The 21,199-nt window shown below is 50.9% G+C and overlaps 1 protein-coding gene across 1 annotated transcript; it reads left to right on the top strand.

Moving 5' to 3' along the window:
- The first annotated feature begins 13,653 nt into the window (after positions 1-13,653).
- On the top strand, positions 13,654-14,545 carry LOC307177040 (large ribosomal subunit protein uL16). Its single transcript, XM_079903727.1, has one exon. The coding sequence runs from the start codon at positions 13,818-13,820 to the stop codon at positions 14,460-14,462; it is 645 nt and encodes a 214-aa protein (XP_079759853.1). The 5' UTR covers positions 13,654-13,817; the 3' UTR covers positions 14,463-14,545.
- Positions 14,546-21,199: the final 6,654 nt, after the last annotated feature.

Raw genomic sequence — 21,199 nt, forward strand, 5'->3', positions numbered from 1 at the left:
CCCCAAATCTGAACTCTGAAGTAGGGCGGGGTTTATTCATTTTCAACAGCACCAGGAGTGTCAGGTAAGGATTCACCTCAACCAGAGGGCAGAGGTTCCAGTGGAAATGTCAGCACAGTGCATTCAGAGCATGGGCTCTGTCTTCTAATCTGTAAAGTGGGTGCAATAATCTCAGCGTATTTGGGGGGAGTTATATAAAATGACAGAGCAGGCTTTTAGTCTGTGTCACCATGTTTCCTTCAGTCAAAAGTATTTGCTTGGGCTTCCCTGGTGGCGCAGTGGTTGAGAGTCCGCCTGCCGATGCAGGGGACGCGGGTTCGTGCCCCGGTCCTGGAAGATCCCACGTGCCGCGGAGCGGCTGGGCCCGTGAGCCATGGCCTCTGGGCCTGCGCGTCCGGGGCCTGTGCTCCGCAATGGGAGAGGCCACAACAGTGAGAGGCCCGCGTACCACAAAAAAAAAAAAAAAAAAAAAAAGTATTTGCTTGTCCAACTGATAAAGCAACAGCTGCGTCATCAAGGTCATGGGGCTGAGGGAATGCCTCAGCCCACACACCATGCTCTGTGCACACCCCTGCCTACAGCCTCCATTGGACACCCCTTGCCCTAGGGGTGGGTGCATTTAGTGTGGGGGGGAGCACAGGCTATGGGTGGGTCCCTTGGCCTCACCCTGTGAGTAGGGACTGCAGCAGAAGAGCGTCAGAGCAGGACCTTCTAAAGCACAGGTCGGGGGCAAGGGGGCTTCTCTTGCCTGGAGCTAGGGCAGTACTGGCTGGGAGGGTATAATGAGATACCATCTAAATTGCCCCATTTTACAGACATGGGGCCTAAACTAGACCTCAAAAACCTCCAACTCCCCAGGCCCTTGAACTGGGTCCCCCCGGGGAAACCTATGAATGCTCGGCCGAAACACTGCGTAGAAGTCATCCCTTAGCCAGTCCCGGGCCGGGGACTTCCGCTCCTCTGGCAGGGGCATCGCCGTCCTACCCAAGGCCACCCTGGGCAAGAGATCAAAGAGTGCTCTGTGCGACAGCAGACACACCACGCGCTTTGGCCCAACCTCAGTTCTTCCCTTACCCTGGATTTCTGCTCAGGGCCTGAGGGGAAGCAAAGGAAGTGACCCCAAGTTAAACCCAGCGCCAAGGGGACATGGGGTTCCGTGGGACCACCTCAGGCAGGATGTGAGGCCCTTCAAGCAAAACCTCACCCACCATCCCCCATCCCAGTCTTGGTCCCAGTGAACTGTAACTGTCCCCTCCCTCACCCACTGCACCAGAATGTGGCCCCGAGACAAGGGACACAGCCAACTTCCCTGGTACCTTCAGCATCGAAGCAGGTGATTTAAATCAGTAGAGGCACCACCTGCTGCTCCCAGATTGTTTTCCCGCGTTTCTGAGGGCTGCCAGCTGGTCTTGCAGCCCTCCAGGACTGGAGGGTCATGTGCGGCGACTAGAGGGACTCATGGCTCAGCCCCGCTTGGCAGAAGCAGGGTCCCAGATCGCGCTACGTGCTCTAACTGGGCACTGCCAGACACTACCACATTATGAGCTGTTAAGTGACTTGAACTAGCTGAAGGGTGTGCACGGGGTGGGGTGATTGGGACACACCGTCACACTCTGCACATCGATCAAGTGGCCTGCTCACAGCCGGCAAGCAGGATGGCAGGGTTTGCCTGTGTGGGCCAGGAGAAGCTAGAACTTGAGCCCTCGCCCTTCTCAGCAGCAGATCCATCGTGGCTGCCCACGCCTATCAGACATGAGCTGGGGCCGCAAAGAGCAGCAGCGAGAGGCAGGCAGGGGTGGGATCAAATCCCAGCTTTGCTGCCTCACGCATCTACCATGAGAATCCTGGCAAAACCCACCTGAACTCTCAGAGCTTCATTTCTGTTATCTGAAAAATGGAGCTAATTATGCCCATACCTCACGGAGTTGCCGAGAGGGCTCAGTATGATGGTAACATGTAAAGCGCCTGACAGAGTGCCTTGCCCACATAGGTGTCAGATGATGTAGCGTTTGCTGCTAGGTGTTGGGGATTGAAGGTGGTCAATGATTTTGTTATATAAATATGGAGATTTAAAAAAAATACAAAGTTGTGTATGCTAAGTTTTAAATGTACTCTACTGATCACTGCTTCAGGAATCTAGAGTTTTGAACGTGGCTGTTTAATAAAAATATAATGCAAGCCACAGACGTCATTTTAAACTTTCTAGTAGCCACATTAGAAAAAAAAAGTGAAATTGATTTTCACGATAGAGTTTATTGAACCCACCATATCCAAAATATTTCAACACGTAATCAGCGTACGGATTATTACAGACATATCTTACATTCTAATATATTGGACTAAGTCTTCAAAATCCAGTGTATGTTTCTACATTTGCAGCGATCTCAACTCAGATGCTAAGTTTTCATTGAGGACATCTGGCCTGTATTTAGACTTCATACAATTTACAGTTGAAAAAATAGAGTCACAAAACCAAATTGTTCCCAACAGACGTAAACATTTCCCAGTACCTGAGCCGAATTTTTTTTTCAGTCTTTACATTTAAATTAATTAAAATTTAAATAAAATTTAAAATTAAGTTCCTCGGTGTCACGAGCCACATCTGAAGTGTTCAGAAGCTACTTGGAGCTAGTGGCTGTTTCCTGGGCCAAACCATGGGAGGTGCACGGAAGCCTGGAATGATTGTTTGCAGAGAAAGGAAGGGCATTGCAGGCAGGTGCCCGGCATGTGCCCAGGACACCGTGGGAGCCGTCGGTTTGATCAGAATCAGCCAGGTTAGGTGGACGAGGCATGGTGGTGTCAGGTCACAATGCTGAGATTTTATTCCGTCGCTGAGTAGAAAGCACAGTAACACTCTCGAGCGGGGGGGCGGGCGCCACGTGCAGTTTTAGTCTGATGCACCTGGCGCTGGTGCCCGTGAGGGGACGAGAGGGAGGGGGCCCAAGCCAGGAAGAGCAGCTTGGAGGTGGCTGCAGCAATTCAGGTGTGTAGGGACAGTACCTGGCTGGCGTGAGAGCGAACAGAACCGTCCGGAGACTCCTCAGAGGCAGCCTCCACAGGACTTGGAAAGCCACGAGCCTCTATAGTGTGAGGGCAAGGACAGAGGCAGACATGCTAGGAGGCTTGGGGACCGCGTGCCCGCTTGGGAGACTGGCTTGACCCTGAGAGGTTTAAGGAACCAGGGTGCTTCTGCCCGTCAGAAAGCAACTGCCCGAGACAGATGCCTGAGCCCGGGCCCACGAGACTGTTCTTCTTTTTTTTTTTATGGTTTGTTTTTTTTTAAGCAAATATATAATTTATAGCATCCACTCCACCCTCTGAATCACACGGTGACCCTGGACTTTGCCCAGAGTCTCTGAGATTGTGAAAGACACTCCTTAATTCTAGGGAACTCCTTGAGGTGCTGGGTCCAGGCTGGAGCTGAATTAAAGACTTCAGAAGTTGGAGGAAAAGTTGAGGCTGCAACGGCTCCCTGGCTAGTTTTTCACCCCCCTCACACCCTCCCTGGGAAAGCATGACTTGTTTTTTGGGGTTTTTTTACATCTTTATTGGAGTATAATTGCTTTACAATGGTGTGTTAGTTTCTGCTTTATAACAAAGTGAATCAGTTATACATATACATATGTTCCCATCTCTTCCCTCTTGCGTCTCCCTCCCTCCCACCCTCCCTACCCCACCCATCCATGCGGTCACAGAGCACCGAGCTGATCTCCCTGTGCTATGCGGCTGCTTCCCACTAGCTATCTACCTTACGTTTGGTAGTGTGTATATGTCCGTGCCTCTCTCTCGCTTTGTCACAGCTTACCCTTCCCCCCCCCCCCATATCCTCACGTCCATTCTCCAGTGGGTCTGGGTCTTTATTCCTGTCTTACCCCTAGGTTCTTCATGATATTTTTTTTCTTAAATTCCATATATATGTGTTAGCATACGGTATTTGTCTTTCTCTTTCTGACTTACTTCACTCTGTGTGACAGACTCTAGGTCCATCCACCTCATTACAAATAGCTCAATTTCGTTTCTTTTTATGGCTGAGTAATATTCCATTGTATATACGTGCCACATCTTCTTTATCCATTCATCCGATGATGGACACTTAGGTTGTTTCCATCTCCGGGCTATTGTACGTAGAGCTGCAATGAACATTTTGGTACATGACTATTTTTGAAGTATGGTTTTCTCAGGGTATATGCCCAGTAGTGGGATTGCTGGGTCATATGGTAGTTCTATTTGTAGTTTTTTGTTTGTTTGCTTTTGTTTTTGTTTTTGCGGTACGCGGGCCTCTCACTGTTGTGCCTCTCCCGTTGCGGAGCACAGGCTCCGGACGCGCAGGCTCAGTGGCCATGGCTCACGGGCCCAGCCGCTCCGCGGCATGTGGGATCTTCCCGGACCGGGGCACGAACCCGCGTCCCCTGCATCGGCAGGCGGACTCTCAACCACTGCGCCACCAGGGAAGCCCTATTTGTAGTTTTTAAGGAACCTCCATACTGTTCTGCATAGTGGCTGTACCAATTCACTTTCCCACCAGCAGTGCAAGAGTGTTCCCTTTTCTCCACACCCTCTCCAGCATTTATTGTTTCTAGATTTTTTGATGATGGCCGTTCTGACTGGTGTGAGATGATATCTCATTGTAGTTTTGATTTGCATTTCTCTAATGATTAATGATGTGGAGCATTCTTTCATGTGTTTGTTGGCAGTCTGTATATCTTCTTTGGAGAAATGTCTATTTAGGTCTTCTGCCCATTTTTGGATTGGGTTGTTTGGTTTTTTGTTACTGAGCTGCATTAGCTGCTTATAAACTTTGGAGATTAACCCTTTGTCAGTTGCTTCATTTGCAAATATTTTCTCCCATTCTGAGGGTTGTCTTTTGGTCTTGTTTATGATTTCCTTTGCTGTGCCAAAGCTTTGAAGTTTCATTAGGTCCCATTTGTTTATTTTTGTTTTTATTTCCATTTCTCTAGGAGGTGGGTCAAAAAGGATCTTGCTGTGATTTATGTCATAGAGTGTTCTGCCTATGTTTTCCTCTAAGAGTTTGATAGTTTCTGGCCTTACATTTAGGTCTTTAATCCATTTTGAGCTTATTTTTGTGTATGGTGTTAGTATGCAGAAAATTATAAGACATTGATGAAAGAAATTAAAGATGATACAAACAGATGGAGAGTTATACCATGTTCTTGGATTGGAAGAATCAACATTGTGAAAATGACTCTACTACCCAAAGCAATCTACAGATTCAATGCAACCCCTATCAAACTACCACTGGCGTTTTTCACAGAACTAGAACAAAAAATTTCACAATTTGTATGGAAACGCAAAAGACCCCGAATAGCCAAAGCAATCTTGAGAACGAAAAATGGAGCTGGAGAAATCAGGCTCCCTGACTTCAACTATACTACAAAGCTACAGTAATCAAGACAGTATGGTACTGGCACAGAAACAGAAAGATAGGTCAGTGGAACAGGATAGAAAGCCCAGAGATAAACCCACGCACATATGGTCACCTTATCTTTGAAAGCATGACTTCTAACGTGACTTGAGGCTTTGCTATGTTGTAAGGGAAAGGACAGCTCCCCGACCTAACCACGCCCCCTCCACGCCCCCTCCAAGCCCTCCTCCACACTCCGCTCCCCCCACCTCCACGCCCCCCCCCCCACCCCGGGCTCCTCTAATCCTCCTGTGGCCTGAGTCACTGTGATGTCCAGTCTCCTCCTGCGATGGTCCAGGTCAAAAGCAAGCCTGTGGCTGCTGGCACACAGGGAGGGACTGACCTATAGAGGGTGAAGCCAGCCTAGCACTGCCTGGTCTGGACACGTGGGGAGCGTCTGCATGGGCCGGGCACTGTGCCGCGTGTTGTGGGGTACGAAGGGGAGGGCGTTTACGGGAAGGTTGCAGTGGGCGAGGCCAAGTGGCCAACTAGCCATCACAGTGCTAAGTGGGGAACAGGGACAGCTGATGTGTTAGAGCACATCTACCAGCCTGGGAGCTCGGCTGGGGCCTCGGAAAGCAGGTGAATGGGATCTGAATTGTTTTGAAAGAAGGGAAAGGGAAGAGGGAGAACGGGAAGGTGGGCGTTCTGAGCTTTTCTTATTGTCCTGATGAATGAACCTAACTGGAGGGGTTGCAGGTAGTTCTGTGCGGGACACAAAGGGGACACGTACGTGACCGTCATGGCCCCAGTGTGTGCAGAGCGGTCCTCTTCCCCAGGCGCGTCCAAGCAGCTATGCACTCACGGGCTGGTTGGGGCTGGGCAGGCAGTTCCTCCAGGCACTGGCTGGGCACCAGATGTGGGTTCTTCTAGGTCAGGCGGCTCGAGGATGCAGTTTGTATAAACTGCAGGCATGGCCCGAGCACTATGTAAACATAGACTATCTCCCACTCCAACGTTTCCTTTGGGGAGGTCCCTCTCCAGCTGGGATGCTCGATTCCAACTTTCTTATCAACTTGCGCTTCCTACCCTGATATAAGGAAGCTATTAAAGTCTGGTTCCTGGTATTGCCTTGATCCCCCAGGCCATGCTTGCATTGAAGTGAATGCCCCCTTAGAGGAAAACATTCTTCACCTTTGAGAATTCTTTAGCCTCAAATGTCCCACATCAAACAAGCCTGCAAGCATTTTGAAAATGTTTCTCCAAAGCCTTATGCCCTTAACGTTTACTTTCTACTCCAGCTAGTTTATGCCTATTTACTTGGCTTTTGCGACTCTCCTTGGCAAAAGGCAGCCCAGGCTGCCTCTCTCACCCTATTTCTGGAGTTTTTTCCTTCCCAATGTTAGTCTCCTTTTTACTATCCCTTAAATAAATCCCGTTCACCTCTTTTAAAATTTTCCTCCTACTTCCCCTGTCTCCCCTTTGCCCTTCTGATTATCAAAGTCCTACCCTCCTCTCTGTCCAAGTGCCACAGAAACAAGGAATTTGAGGAAAAAGAAGTGGCGACGGACACCCCGCAAGATCGAGCTGTTAAACCTCCACGCATTGCCTAAGCCCTCTTACCTTCATTTTTCTCCCTCTCATCTGAACTCCTATGGAAGTTATAGTCTCTGCCACACAATTTAGGACGTGGTGGTGGTCAGCCTCCAAGGCGTCTCTACTCCAGGTGTTCACACCCTTGTGTAGCCCCTCCCAAAATGAACAGGGTCGACCCCCATAGCTAGTAGGTTATTGTGGCTCAATAAAAAACAATAAGAGACACTGTGGCTTCTGCCTCTCTTGGATTATTTTGCAGGCAAGGATCCAGCTGCCATATTGTGAGGACTCAAGCAGCCCCAAGCAGGGGTCCACGTGGGAAAGAACTGAGGCCACTGCCAACGGCCAGCACCAACTTGCCAGCCTCGTGAGTGAGCCATCCGGGAAGCAGATCCTAGTCAAGCCCCAGGTAATGGCTTGTCTGCAGCCTCTTGAGAGATCCTGAGTTAGGACCAGGCAGCTGTAAGTGGCTGCCGAACTCCTGACCCACAGAGACTAATAATAAGTGAGATAATAAATGTTTCTTGTTGCATTAAGCTGCTAAGTTCTGGAGTGATTTGTTATACAGACATAGAAAACTAATTCAGAACGTAAAAATAAAAGTGATAGTAATCATAATAGTAATAGCAATTAATATTACTGAGTGTTTCATAAATGCCAGGCACTGCTTAGCACTTTATATGTAATATCTCACTTAACAGTATAGTCAATCATAATCATCACCACCACAGTTAACACGGGTTAAGTGCTGCACGCATATTCTATTCAGTCAATGAAGTGGGTACGGTGATTAGTATCATTCCCGTCTTACTTTTAAAGAACTTGAGACACAGAGAGGTTGAGTCACGTGTCCAGGGCGCACACAGCTTGGATGTGGCAGAGCTGGGACTGGAACCCAGTCTGGCTCTAAAGCCTGCGCCCCCAACCCCTCTTCCCTACACCGTTTGTGCTGGTCTGTGTGAGTCTTGGTTCTCTGATACAAGCTGACTCTTTTTTTGGTGACTGTGCCTTTTGCCTTTGATTCCCCACCACAGTGTGCAGATAATAAGGCTCAATAAATGCTTAAGGATCTATGGGATTCCCACTCAGCGCTCAGTCATTCAACCAGTCGGGGTGGCACTTACCACTTGTAAATACGGCAACGAACTTATCACATGTAAATACGGTAACGTCCTTATCACATGTAAATACGGTAAAGCTTTTTCCAGGCGGGAGCACAACTGCTGTCACACCGAGAGACCAAGACGAGGGCTCTGTATGGCCCGTGTGGGGATGTGACCTGAGGCCACTCATGTTCCTCGACCCTCCACGCTTCTGTTCCACCCATCGGGGTACTTTGCCCCGACTGTGGCCCTGGGAACATGGAAAGCATCTTGCATTTACCTGTCAGACGCTGTCTTGGAGAAGCTCTGACAGCCAACAGGTCACTTGAAAGCGCAGTTGCTCATGTCCCACATCAACATCCGCCCCCTCCGGCCCCGCCTTGGGTCTGGGAGTCCGAGAGGTGAGAGCTTGGGAGAAAAGAGGCTGTGGGTCTCCTGCAAAACTGTGGGATCCTTTGTTATCACACGGCTACTGCCAGGGGCTGCTGGCAGGAGCCTGATAGAACAGGGGGCTGGAAACCCTCCCCCGAGTAAAGGTCCTCTGTGTCCTGTTGCTCCAACGTGGACCTGACGGATGACTCCACAACTGCTTCACAAATTCATTTTACCAAACACCTGGGAGCTCCTCCTAGGAGCAGAGCCCCAGACCAGAAAGATGAATACGACAGGGTCCCTGCTTCCCGAGTGCTAACAGCGAGCGACGAGTACTGACTGAATATATAATTCAGACCTCTTTCAAGGCCTGGGGGGGAGGGGCGATGGGGAGATGGTGGGGGGATGGGGGATGGGGAATTGGGATTGGGAGGAGGCCAGTTGCCAGGCCCCAGTTTTCACATGAGAGCATCATGCTCAGGCCTGCTTAAATGTTAACCTGCTGGTCTGCCCAGCCTCTTGCCTCTGGAAGCAAGATGCCAGGCTGGATGGAAAGAGCTGTTTCTACATCTGTTCCAAGGGCTTCCTGGAAACACAGAAGAAAGGAAAAGAAAGCCCAGGCCCTTGAGTCCCAGCCTGCTTCTCTCCAGGGAGCTGTGAGTCACCCTTGGGAAATAGTGTGACGAGCCCACTAGAGCATCCTGAACCTTTACCTGATGGTCTTGACCGTGGCATCGCCTCCCCAGCTGTCTGACCTTCCCAGGGCTGCTGCTGTAACAAAGTACCAACACTGGCTGACTTCAAACAATGGAAATGCACTGTCTCCATTCTGGGGGCTCCGCGTCCTAATTCAAGTGCGGCCAGGGCCACGCCCTCTCTGACGGCTCTAGGGGAGGATCCTTCTTTGCTTCTTCCAGCATCTGGTGTTTGCCAGCACTCTGGGCACCCCTTGCTTGTACATGCATCACTCCGCTCCCATGGCCATCGTCTTCCTTCCGTCCAAATTTCCCCTTTTTATAAAGACGCCAGTCATATTGGGTTAGGGTCCATCTGACCTCATTTTAATTTGATTTTCTCTGTACAGACCGTGTTTCCTAATAAGGTCACATTCTCAAGTAGTGGGTGTCAGGACTTGGGCATATCTTTTTTTTTTTTAATATGCTCAATGTGATTCTTTTTTAAAAAATTAATTAATTTTATTTATTTTTGGCTATGTTAGGTGTTCGTTGCTGCGCACGAGCTTTTTTTTTCTTCTCTAGTTGCGGCGAGCAGGGGCTAGCTACTCTTCGTTGCAGTGCACAGGCTTCTCACTGCAGTGGCTTCTCTCGTTGGGAGCACGGGCTCTAGGCGCGCAGGCTTCAGTAGTTGTGGCACGTGGGCTCAGTAGTTGTGGCGCACGGGCTTAGTTGCTCCGCGGCATGTGGGATCTTCCTGGACCAGCGCTTGAACCCGTGTCCCCTGCGTTGGCGGGCGGATTCTTAACCACTGTGCCACCAGGGAAGCCCTTGGGCATAACTTCTTTGGGGACACAATTGGACTCATATCACTGGTCTCACCAGGCTATTCTTGGCAAGCCCAGTAGCCAAGGGAGAAGGGGACAGGGAGACAGGGACAGAGACAGAGAGACAGGATGGAGCAGGGTCAAGAAGGAGATAGCAGGAAACAGACCCAAGTGCACACACATGACCTATATGGGAATAGAATCTAAAAGAGAGTGGGTATATATGTACAGGCATAGCTGATTCACTGTGCTGTAGAGCAGAAACTGACGCAACATTGTAAATCAACTCTACTCCAATAAAAATTCATTTAAAAGAAAAAGAGCACACACAGCTGGAGGTGGGCCTTGAACAGGAGAAATGGCCCCTTACCCTCTGGCAGAATCCTCCAGCCGCGTTGCCTACAGAAACGGTGGTGGAGGTCTGGTCGGGCACTGGGGAAGAGCGCTAGCGCGGGGAAGGGTGGCAGAGGGATCCGCCAAGTTCAAGGGGGGACATGTAGTTTGAGGCCTCAAGTGAGCTGGCAGCCTCGGTGACAAGGCTGACGGGGGTCACAGCCGGGCTTTCCTCGGCTTCCCTTACGCTCTTGCATGTAGGTTTCCGCTCGCCTGGGGGATGTGCAGGCGCGTCTGTGGCGGCAGGGCCCACGAGGCTCTGAGAAGTCAGTTCACCTGCTGACCTGGGGCCCTGTGAAGGAGGTGGGTAGCGTGGCCGCCGGGGCCCGGTGTCCCGAGGGCCTGGGCGGGGCGTGCCCTGGCCTTTCCGGGCCTGGAGAGGGGAGCGAGGGAGGGAGAGCCGGAGGGCCCGGAAGCCGGCTCGCAGGGCCAGAAGCTGGAATCCAGTATTTGGAGGCTGCACATTTCTGGGTGAGGACAAGGTCCAGGGTGTGGCTCTAGGGGGTGGGGGGTGGCCGGAACGAAGGGGCAGCAGGGGTCCTTGGGGGTCTGTGAGGTGGAGAAGTGCGATGGGTCACCCAGGGGCCTGAGCACAAGAGGCTGGACACAGGGAAGACACCTGGCGGCCATGCCTGGTACCTGCGTGGCTGGAAAGAGGCGGAGCTGGGTGGCGCGCGCCCCCGAGGAGAGGGGCCTGTACGTCTGAGCGCGGGCGTGTCCGGCGGAGCTAGGAGGGGCCTCTGGGCCGGGCTGGGCCGGGCAGGTGGGGAGCCCCTAGGGAGTGGCCCCTCGAGGGCCGCTGCCTTTCAGTGTGGAGTTCTGGGGGGCGGAAGCCAGTTTGTTTAAGGAAGGGGGTCCCATGGGGGCGCGGGTGGAGAGTGTGCGATGCCGAGGCAGGATGCGGGGTCTCGGGACGCTGTCCCAGAGGGGCCAGGGTTCCCCGGAAGCTGTGTGTCACATGCAGGCACGAGCCAGCCCCAGCGAAGAGGAAGGAAGCGTGGCTCCGACCGGGGCGCAGGGGGCTTCGGGCCCGCAGCAACGGTCAAAGATGTGGACGTGCGGGCGGGGATTCAGGCCGAGGAGGAGCAAACCAGTTCAGCTAGGCAACTGGTTCGACGAGTGCCCAGGACAAAGCCGGCCGCCTGAAATGACCAAAGAACTGTGTGTTCGGGAGGGTGAGGGAGCACCAATGGCTGGAAAACTAGCGCAGATCCCGGGCCGGCCACGAGGGGGCGCCGGCTTCCTCCCGGAGGTACGGGATGCTAGCAGTCACCGCGGAAGATAACTTCTGAGTTTGGATCGAAAAAGAGAAAAAAGTTTGGTGTCTGCAGGGCAGCCTTGGCGTTGATCCTGGAAAAGCTGCCTACCCAAGAAGAGAAAGGAGACCAAAGGGTAGGACTGCTGCTTCCAAGGTCAAGGTGCTCACTACTGTCACTGGGGAAGGAGAGAAGGGGTGGAGAGGCGGGGAGAAGAGGGCAGGAACGGGAGGAGAGAGAGAAGCCGTGCTGAGATCCACACGGGGAGCAAAGAGAAGTAAGGGCGAGGGAGGCGGGGGCTGGAACTCCGCGTCTAAAGAAAGAAAGTGAAACTGGTGGATGTGGAACGGAATCCTCGCAGGTGCCTCTGCTTTCATTTCCTTCGCTCTCCTGCATCAGTCAGCTTCCTGAGCCCTTCCAGAGGGGCTCTTCCCAGGAAAGTCAGAGCCCGAAGGCAGCCGGGTGGGAACTGGAAAATCCCTGACTTGGGAAAGTCACAGTTGGAAGGACGTGGAAATAACACTTTTCTTTCTGATAGGGGCTAAGTTGGAGACCTGAGCTTCGTCTGAGGGTCAAACGGGCCCGCGGAAGCCACAGCGAGACAGGATCTCCCACCTGGTCCAGGGCAGGGCTCCTCAGGGTGGGCAACGCAAAAGAGATGCCGCCTGGATGGGAAGGCGCGGGGGGGGGGGGGCCGGGGAGCAGCAGCCCGGAGGGGAGAGGAGCCTTCTCCGTTCAGCTACGCCTTGCCTCCTGCATCTTTATTCCACAGACATTTACACCACACTTCACGGGGCGGGGGGGGGGGGGGGGGGGCATTGCAATGCAGTATAGCAGTTAGGCTGTGGACTTTGGTGCTGCACTGCTAGGCCGGAATCCTACCTCTGCTACTTCCTAGTTCTGTGCCAGGCCTCACGGGGCCTCTAGGTTCTCCCCTGAACGGTGGGCAGGGTATCCAGTTGACATGAAGATTGTCTTTAAAAAACACACCAGCGCCGGGCTCACGATCGCTTGGCCCTATGAGTTTTGTTGTCATTATCATTATCATCTGGAAGGTTTCCGGGGGGGTTCCGGCACTCCAGGAACAGAAAGGCCCTGTGCCACCTCATGTAAAGTGATTGCAATGACATGTCCGTGCATCCAAGCACAGGCAGCAAAATCAATGGACAGCAGGGCCTATGAGAGCTGAAGAGACAGAAACGGAGACTCCTGGGCCCCGGGGTCCCTCATTTCTGTTCTCTGTGAGTCTTTCTGCATCTCCTTCTCTCACATACTGACTAAAAGCCTCCTCTACCCCAAGTGCTGGAAATAGCAATGTGGATAAGAGAACCAGGTCCCTGCCCTCATGGGGCTGAGGGTCGGTTAGGAAGACAGACAGACGGTACCGAGAGACTCACATAATGATGAACCATGTTGGAGCACGTGCCAGATTTTCTTCCTTTTGAAGGCTGAATAATATTCCATTATATGCACGTATTACATTTTATTGACCCATTCATCCACTGATGGACGTTTGGGTTGTTTCCACCTTTGGGCTACTGTGACTGACACTACTATGAAAGTTGGGTGTGGGGGCCTTGCCTGGTGGCGCAGTGGTTGAGAGTCTGCCTGCCAATGCAGGGGACATGGGTTCGAGCCCTGGTCTGGGAAGATCCCACATGCCGCGGAGTAACTGGGCCTGTGAGCCACAACTACTGAGCCTGCGCGTCTGGAGCCTGTGCTCCGCAACAAGAGAGGCCGCAATAGTGAGAGGCCCGCGCATCGCGCTGAAGAGTGGCCCCCGCTCGCCGCAACTAGAGAAAGCCCTCGCACAGAAACGAAGACCCAACGCAGCCATAAATAAATAAATAATAAAAATAAAGAAATTCCCTTAAAAAAAGAAAAAAAGAAAGTTGGGTGTGCAAATCCAACCTTTTCCTTTTACAAGTGAAAAGAATTATAGTTGTGGAAAGTTGACCAAGAAGAGGCAGAGTTGAAGGACCTAACCCAGTCTGGGGAGGAAGTCAGGGAAGGTTTTCGGCTGAGGAAGTGACGTTTTGGCTGGAACCCCAAACATGAGAAGTGAGCCAGGTGCAAAAGTAAATGGAGCTCTTTCCCTTCGGCGCGGTGAGTAGTCGGCGGTCGTGGCTCGTGCGGTGCCCTCGCCGTTTCTCTCCTCTAGTCCAAGGCCTGTCTTCGACTGCTCTTTCGATCTTGTATGTTTCGTTGCAGCCACTGAAGATCTTGCTGTCGCCATGGGCCGCCGCCCCGCCCGCTGTTACCGGTATTGCAAGAACAAGCCATACCCCAAGTCTCGCTTCTGCCGAGGCGTCCCTGATGCTGAGATCCGCATCTTTGACCTGGGGCGGAAGAAGGCAGAAGTGGATGCGTTCCCACTCTGTGGCCACGTGGTGTCGGATGAATGTGAGCAGCTCTCCTCTGAAGCCCTGGAGGCTGCCCGTATCTGTGCCAACAAGTACATGGTGAAAAGCTGCGGCAAAGATGGTTTTCACATCCGAGTGCGGCTCCACCCCTTCCACGTCATCCGCATCAACAAGATGTTGTCCTGTGCTGGAGCTGATAGGCTCCAGACGGGTATGCGTGGTGCCTTTGGAAAGCCCCAGGGCACAGTGGCCAGGGTCCACATTGGCCAGGTCATAATGTCCATCCGCACCAAGCTGCAGAACAAGGAGCATGTGATTGAGGCCCTCCGCAGGGCCAAGTTCAAGTTCCCTGGCCGCCAGAAGATCCACATCTCCAAGAAGTGGGGATTTACTAAGTTTAATGCGGATGAGTTTGAAAACATGGTGGCAGAAAAGCGGCTCATTCCTGATGGCTGTGGGGTCAAGTACATCCCTAATCGTGGCCCCCTGGACAAATGGCGGGCCCTGCACTCGTGAGAGCCTTGGCGCCCCCTCCCCACCTATGGCCACTAATAAACTCTACTTTCTTCAAAAAAAAAAAAAAAAAAAGTAAATGAAGAAGAGTTTTGTCCACACGTGACAGCCCTGGGACAGAAGGAGGCTTGGGTTGTTCTAGGAATGGAAAGGGGGCCGGTGTGGCAGGGGCATAGTGAAGAAGGGGGCGACAGGTGGGGTGCACCTGAGGGGTCTTGCAGCACTCATTACAGACGGGCTTTTTCCCAAGAGCCTGGTAGACAACAGAAGCCCTCGAAGCAGAAGAGTAAAATGTCCAGATGTGGAGTTAAAACAAAAAATGGCTCCTGTCGCAGTGGGAGGAGTGAATTGGAGTTTGGCCAGGTAAGGGGTCAGGAGAGAGCACCACCCCCTTAGACAGCGTCATAGTTGCCCAGGCAAGCAGCGCTGGTGGCCCCAGTCCGCCCTTTTCCGTCCTACCTCCCCAGTCACTCACACTTCTTTTCCCAGATCAGCTATTATCAAAATTTAAAAAATTCACTTCTCTCTATTTCCAGATTTTCAGTAGTGAGCATATATTTATAGTGGGAGAAAGAGACTTGTGAAAGCAAAGGCGTCAATATGAAGGAGAATCCACCTGACTCCTGTATAAGGGAGGTAGAATGTGATTTCTTATGGGGGACAGAGGCTGGGACAGTATGGCCCTATTTGTCTTTGTTAGCGTCTAGCAAGTGTTTCCGGGAAATTTCCGCCCTGGACTCACTGCAGGGACTCTACTCCTTAGGATGGTGGGGATGGAGGGGAACATTCCTTATTAGGGGGGGATGAACTGGGGGTGAATAGGAGGTCTCACTTAGCTCAGATGATTCTGTGTGAAATTCCTGCAGTCCTGGCAGCCAGCCACCTCCCTCCATTCCTCCCCGCTTCCTCCTTCCCTCACTTGCTCACGCATCTCACCTGGAAGTTATGTGGATGCAGGGGGGAGAGAGGAGATCTCAAGTTGCAGGAATGAGACATCCTTTTACTTCCCAGCCGAGCTGATCAATTTAGATGGACAGGCGTGATCTAATCAATTGTCTTGTAAGGAAAGCAAGGTGTTCATCAAATTCGAATACATTTTCACCACACTGTTCTCCCTCTCACACGTTATCTTGGGCTCAAATTAAACAGTGTAGATTGGACAAATATTTGGATAAATACAGTCACTTATCTTGAAGACCCTTGAGATTGTACACTTCTTTCCTTTCTCCCCCACCTTGTCTCTCCCACTCATTACTCACATAATTTATGTAATTAATTTATATCCCAAGTCATTCCAAAAAGGAGTTGTTGTGGCTTACCAAATGACAAAACCCAGATAATAAAACCGATGATATACGAACTCAAATAGGAAAACAGATTGGAGAAAAACATTAAAAACCAAAAGTTCATTCCAGTTACTCCAAGGGACCCTAATGCCAGATTTGAAGTGTTTTGCTGATCAGGGTGAAAAAGGAAACTGGATACACATCTCTCTTGATCAGAGAAAAGGATACATTGTGATTTTCTTTTTCAGGGAAGACTTAGCTTTTCTTGGTGCTAAACTTGGAAAGAAATTTCTCCTACAGTACCTGGTAGAGAGACAGAATGGACTATCTTGACAACCGTTTGGGGTCAAGTCAGAATTTTTTCCTAAAAGAAATTCATATGACTTATTCCAATAATGACTTTTGGTGACAGTCAAAACCCCTGACGCTGCAGATTTACCCAGAGATGCTGATTCGGTGTGAGCATTTGAAAGCACACTGGAGGAAGCTCAGACTGCCAAGAATTTTTGGAGGCAAAGGCTATTTTCTAATGTATTAGCCATTCTTTTATTTTGCATCTTTGAAAATGTAAACATTATGTCACCAGTGTTGTCATCCAAATCATTATGATTTTTAATAGGATGCAATTTTGGGTAAATCCTGTGACATGCAACTATAGACCTATCTCCATGATTAAGGAAGAACTGGGGATTTGATCATTCAGACACGAGTCCACTTAAGCTAATTCTCATCTGAACGATGTATTCATTTATACCATGTCTCTTTTCACAGTTGGGCCAGTGGGGCATACAGGAGATGCGTAATATAAAATGGTCAGCTATAAATTAAAAATCAAGGCAAGGGAAACATTAACTATGGAGTCAAGACCAGGGTGGGTATAGGGTGAGGTTGGACAGAGTGCAGATACGATGGCGATACAATCCTACTGTTGCTACAGACTGGTTGCAAATTTGTTTTGGGCTTTGGGGGTCGGGCAGTGATAAAGTTCACTTTTCCCCTGTGGACCACAGACGTCTTGCTGAAACACAACTATACCGTATCTCCATCATTCTCCCGATCTGTAGCCCGTTACCTCCACGAAAAACTAACTAGAGACAGTGCGATTTGCTCTTTGCCAACAAGGGCCCCCGGGGCCTTCACTTACGTTTGTGAGAGCTCTTGGGGTCTCTCTGTCTTGCTCTGTGCAGCTGTTCCATTCTCACTTCCACCCCAGGCTTCCTTCCACTGCTCAGACTTTGTCCCCCCGCCCCGACTTTAGCTCACCTATGTCTTTGCCCCACCATGGGCCCGATTCCACCTCAGGGCTTCTTTTCAGATCTGGCCGCCTCTACTACTGGCTCACGTGGTTCCTCCAAGAGTGATAATCTGGTTGGTCCAGTTCATCATTTGACACTTAGCCATGTTACAGGTTGTTGGCCTCTCTATGGACTGGTGGCCTGGGTCAGGTGCTCCAGTGCCCCCGGTCCAGTTAGCCATGGGTCAAGTCACATGGTCGAAAATATGAGCCAGGGAGTGGGGGGAAGGGACGTGGAGGGACCTGTAGGTGAAACCATTTTCCTCGCGGCGACGTTCAAGTCCTGCGGGCAATCAAAGACCTGCCAGGTGGGCTGGCTCTGAACTCGGATTCGCCACTCCCTCTTGCATCTCCAGCCAGCTGTGGAACCTTTTCCCCATCTTATCAGTGAGGATACTGCACCCTCCTTGTGCTTCTTCTTTGGCGGGGGCTTGGTTTTGGTTTTAAGATTACTGAGCTACTACATATGATCTCACTTATAGGTGGAATCTAAAAAAGTGACACAAATGAACTTATTTAGAGAACAGAAACAGACTCACAGACACGGAAAACAAACTTGTGGTTACCAAAGGGGAAAGGGGTGGGGATAAATTAGGAGTTCGGGATCAACAGGTACACAAGACTATATATAAAATAGACAATCGACCAGGACCTACTGGATAGCACAGGGAACTCTACTCGATATTCTGTAATAACCTATATGGGAAAAGGATCTGAAAAAGACTGGATATATGTATACGTATAACTGAATCACTTTGCTGCACACATGAAACTAACACAACATTGTAAATCAACTATACTCCAACATAAAATAAAAAATTTTAAAAAAGCACTTAGAACCAGGACTGACAAGTGTCCTAGATGAGGGGGACATTGTAGGGTGGGGGACACGAATATGACTGGGACTCGGGACACCTGGATTCTGATCCCAAATCCATTGCTGATCCACTGGGGGACGTCAGGCAAGGCACAGGTGACACAAAGTGATACAGGTGGCCACTCGAGATATCTAAAGTTCTTTTCTAGTTTACAGAGCCCTCTCACATCTGTTAAGTAACTTACACAGCATAAATATCCAATGACTAGATGATCTTAAAGTTCTAGCTTTTCAATAAAATCCGATTCTCCAGTAAACACACACACACATACACACACACACGATCTCATAATAGACAAATCACCATCTAACCTAATTGAGAAAAAAGAGAGAAAGCCCAAATCAACAAGAGAATGGGGAAACAATTACAGACACACATCAATTTAAAATGATTCTGAAATTACTTTGCCCGTCCTGATGAATTTGGGAACCTGGATGAAATGGGCGGTTTCTTGCCCTCTGTCACGCACCATCGCAGCGGCCTCGCCAGGGAGGGCGCTGCATCTCATTGCTTTCTGGCAAGTCATTTCCCTGTGAATCAACCAGACCTCAGAGTCTGGCTTCTGAAACGCTTATACTAGCAGTTTAACCCAGAGCTAAGATGTCAGAGTGGCGTGGCAGGAACTCGGCTCTTCCGCTGAGATGGGAACCAGATTATCAGAAGACTTGTTTGCTGACTGCCCCTCTGACGGCAACTGCCCACCCGCCCTCTTCTGACGTCAGCGTTATCTGCCACGCTCGGGCGCCCAGCTCTACAACGAAAAACAGTCAAGTCCCTGGCCCTGAGAATCCTGCCTGTTAGACCTGGGAGGTCTCACCCTGTCGGAGACTGGTTCGCTCTAGTCCCTCCTTTACAGATGAATAAATTGAGGACAGGGGAATGATGTAGTTGTCAAGTTGAGACTATTTTCATTCATTTTGTGCTCTTTCTATTACACTATCTTTAATGATACTAATATTAATAATAGTAACAACTGATATCTATTGATTTGTGTACTCCTTTACCTCCCCTTAACAACCCTGTTATGTAGGCGGTCATTGTGCCATTCCCATTTTACAGAAACTGAAGCACAGAGGGATTAAGTAACTTGCCCAAAGTCACACAGTTTGTTCATTAGTAAATAGCAGAGTTGAGATTTGATCCCACGTAATCTGACTCCAGAGTCTGTACTCTTACCTCCATTGACTACTCCAAGACTTCTTGTATTATTCTGAGATAATATAGGTCTCGGACTATGGGTATAAAGAAGACGCTAGGAATGGTCATTTTTAAGAATCCCAAGAGACATAAGAGAAACTATGGTTTATTTGACATTCACCGTGTGTCAGTCACGGTTCTGTTTTTTTTTAATTTAATTTTTATTTTATATTGGAGTATAGTTGATTTACAACGTTGGGTTAGTTTCAGGTGTACAACAAAGTGATTCCGTTATACAGATACATATATCCATTCTTTTTCAGGTTCTTTTCCCATATAGGTTATTACAGAATATTGAGTACAGTTCCCTGTGCTATCCAGTGGGTCCTTGTTGATCATCTCTTTTGTTAATATGTATAGCAGTGTGTATATGTTAATCCCAGCCTCCTAATTTATCCCCACCCCTTTCCCTTTGGTAACCGTAAGTTTGTTTTCTGTGTCTGTGAGTCTGTTTCTGTTTTGTAAATAAGTTCATTTGTATCATTTTTTTTAGATTCCACCTATAAGTGAGATCATATGATATTGTTTAAGTGCTTTTTACATGTATTAGCTCAGTAATGTTAAACCCAAATCAACCCCCCCACACACACACACAAAGAAAAAGCACAGGGAGTGTGCACCATTCTCATTGACAAGATGGGGAAAAGGTTCCGTAACTGGCTTGAAACCGCACGGCCAGTGGAAATTCCGGGTTCGGAGCCAGCCCATCTGAGGAGCCGGGGCAGCATTCCTCCCCGCCAACCACACTCCACTGCCGGTTAGCCCGGTTACTCATTCCGTCCTCACAGTACCTGACACACAGGTGTCCCTTCCAACCCACTCACTTGCTTTTCTCCCGTGAGAAGAGGAGACAGATGCTCTTACGCAGTTTGCTAAGGCCCATGCAGGGAGCTGGTGGCAGCCCAGCCGGGGGGCCAAGGCCCGTGATGCACTGTTTTCGCTCCCCGGGCTTTGGTGCTGCGGTCCGAGCTCACCCCCTGCCGCAGAGCCTCCCACGCGGGTCCCGGGCGCGCGGGGCTCACCTGCGGCTCCGCGGGCCCCGGCGGAGCCTGACACCGCCCCCTGGCGGCGGGTGGGCGCCGGCGCAGAGCACGCCCGGCCCGCGGCGCGGCGCGCTGATTGGCCGGCGCGGATTCGGGCAGCTTCCCGGGGGCGCCGCAGGCCGCACCACCCGGCCCTCGCACGGGGATGCCGGCGCGCTCTCCGGGGGCTTCCTTTTCCCTCCGGTGGTGTCCAGGTTCTGCGTTCGCCAGTGTCCAGGATGACAATCCGACACCAAGGTCAGCAGTACAGGCCGAGGATGGCCTTTCTGCGGAAGGTGAGCGCGGCCCCATCACCTGGGCCCGGGAGGGGCGCGGGGACCAACTCCGGGAAGTGCCGGCGGCGATGTGGGCAGGGGCGGGGGGCAGCCCTTGTGGTCTTAATAACCACAGGATCTCAGTTTCCAGGCTGCCTCTTGGTCCATGTAGGGCGGTGAGGAGCCCGTTACCAGAAGCTTCCTCCCCACTGGGGCCGCACTGTCCTGGGGGTGTTCTGCCCTCCACGCTCTTGTTCCCAGAGGCTCCCCGTAACCCCAGTGACCCACGGAGGGGGGCGGGGAGCCTGCACACCTGCACAGGAATGCACGGGGTATTGCCCTTCTTTCTTTCCCCGGCTCCCTTTCCAACCCCTACGGCTACTTCCGGGTGTCAGTCCTCCCACTGACACTACAGCGATAGATTTGACAATTATCCCCATTTTACAGGTAAGGAAACTGAGGCGAGTAAGGACCAGCACTGGAAGAACGGTCGGTGTGATACAGTGAAGCTGGTCTCGCTACAATGCTAGGAACATAAAGTACAGAGTCTAGTGGGCAGGGGCTTCGGATTCTACTCCTGGAGCCGGGGAGGCCCAGCAGACCCTTGAATCTAAGACTGAAGGATGCTGCATCGGGGCTTCTGCTGGGCCCAGAAGAGGCGGAAGGAGACCCAGGCAGCGGGAGCAGCGTGCGTCAGAGCAGAGGTGTGTGCGAGTCTGGTGTGTTTAAGGCGAGTTGTTCCTTGTTGCTGAGATTTTTTTCCACGGGGATTGTGAGGTCAGACAGGC

The sequence above is a fragment of the Stenella coeruleoalba genome, assembly GCF_951394435.1.
Source record: "Stenella coeruleoalba genome assembly, chromosome: 19".
In the NCBI taxonomy this organism is placed as follows: Eukaryota; Metazoa; Chordata; class Mammalia; order Artiodactyla; family Delphinidae; genus Stenella; species Stenella coeruleoalba.

Coding starts and splice junctions, on each gene's coding strand:
- LOC307177040 (XM_079903727.1), top strand. CDS start 13,818: ATGGGCCGCCGCCCCGCCCGCTGTTACCGGTATTGCAAGAACAAGCCA.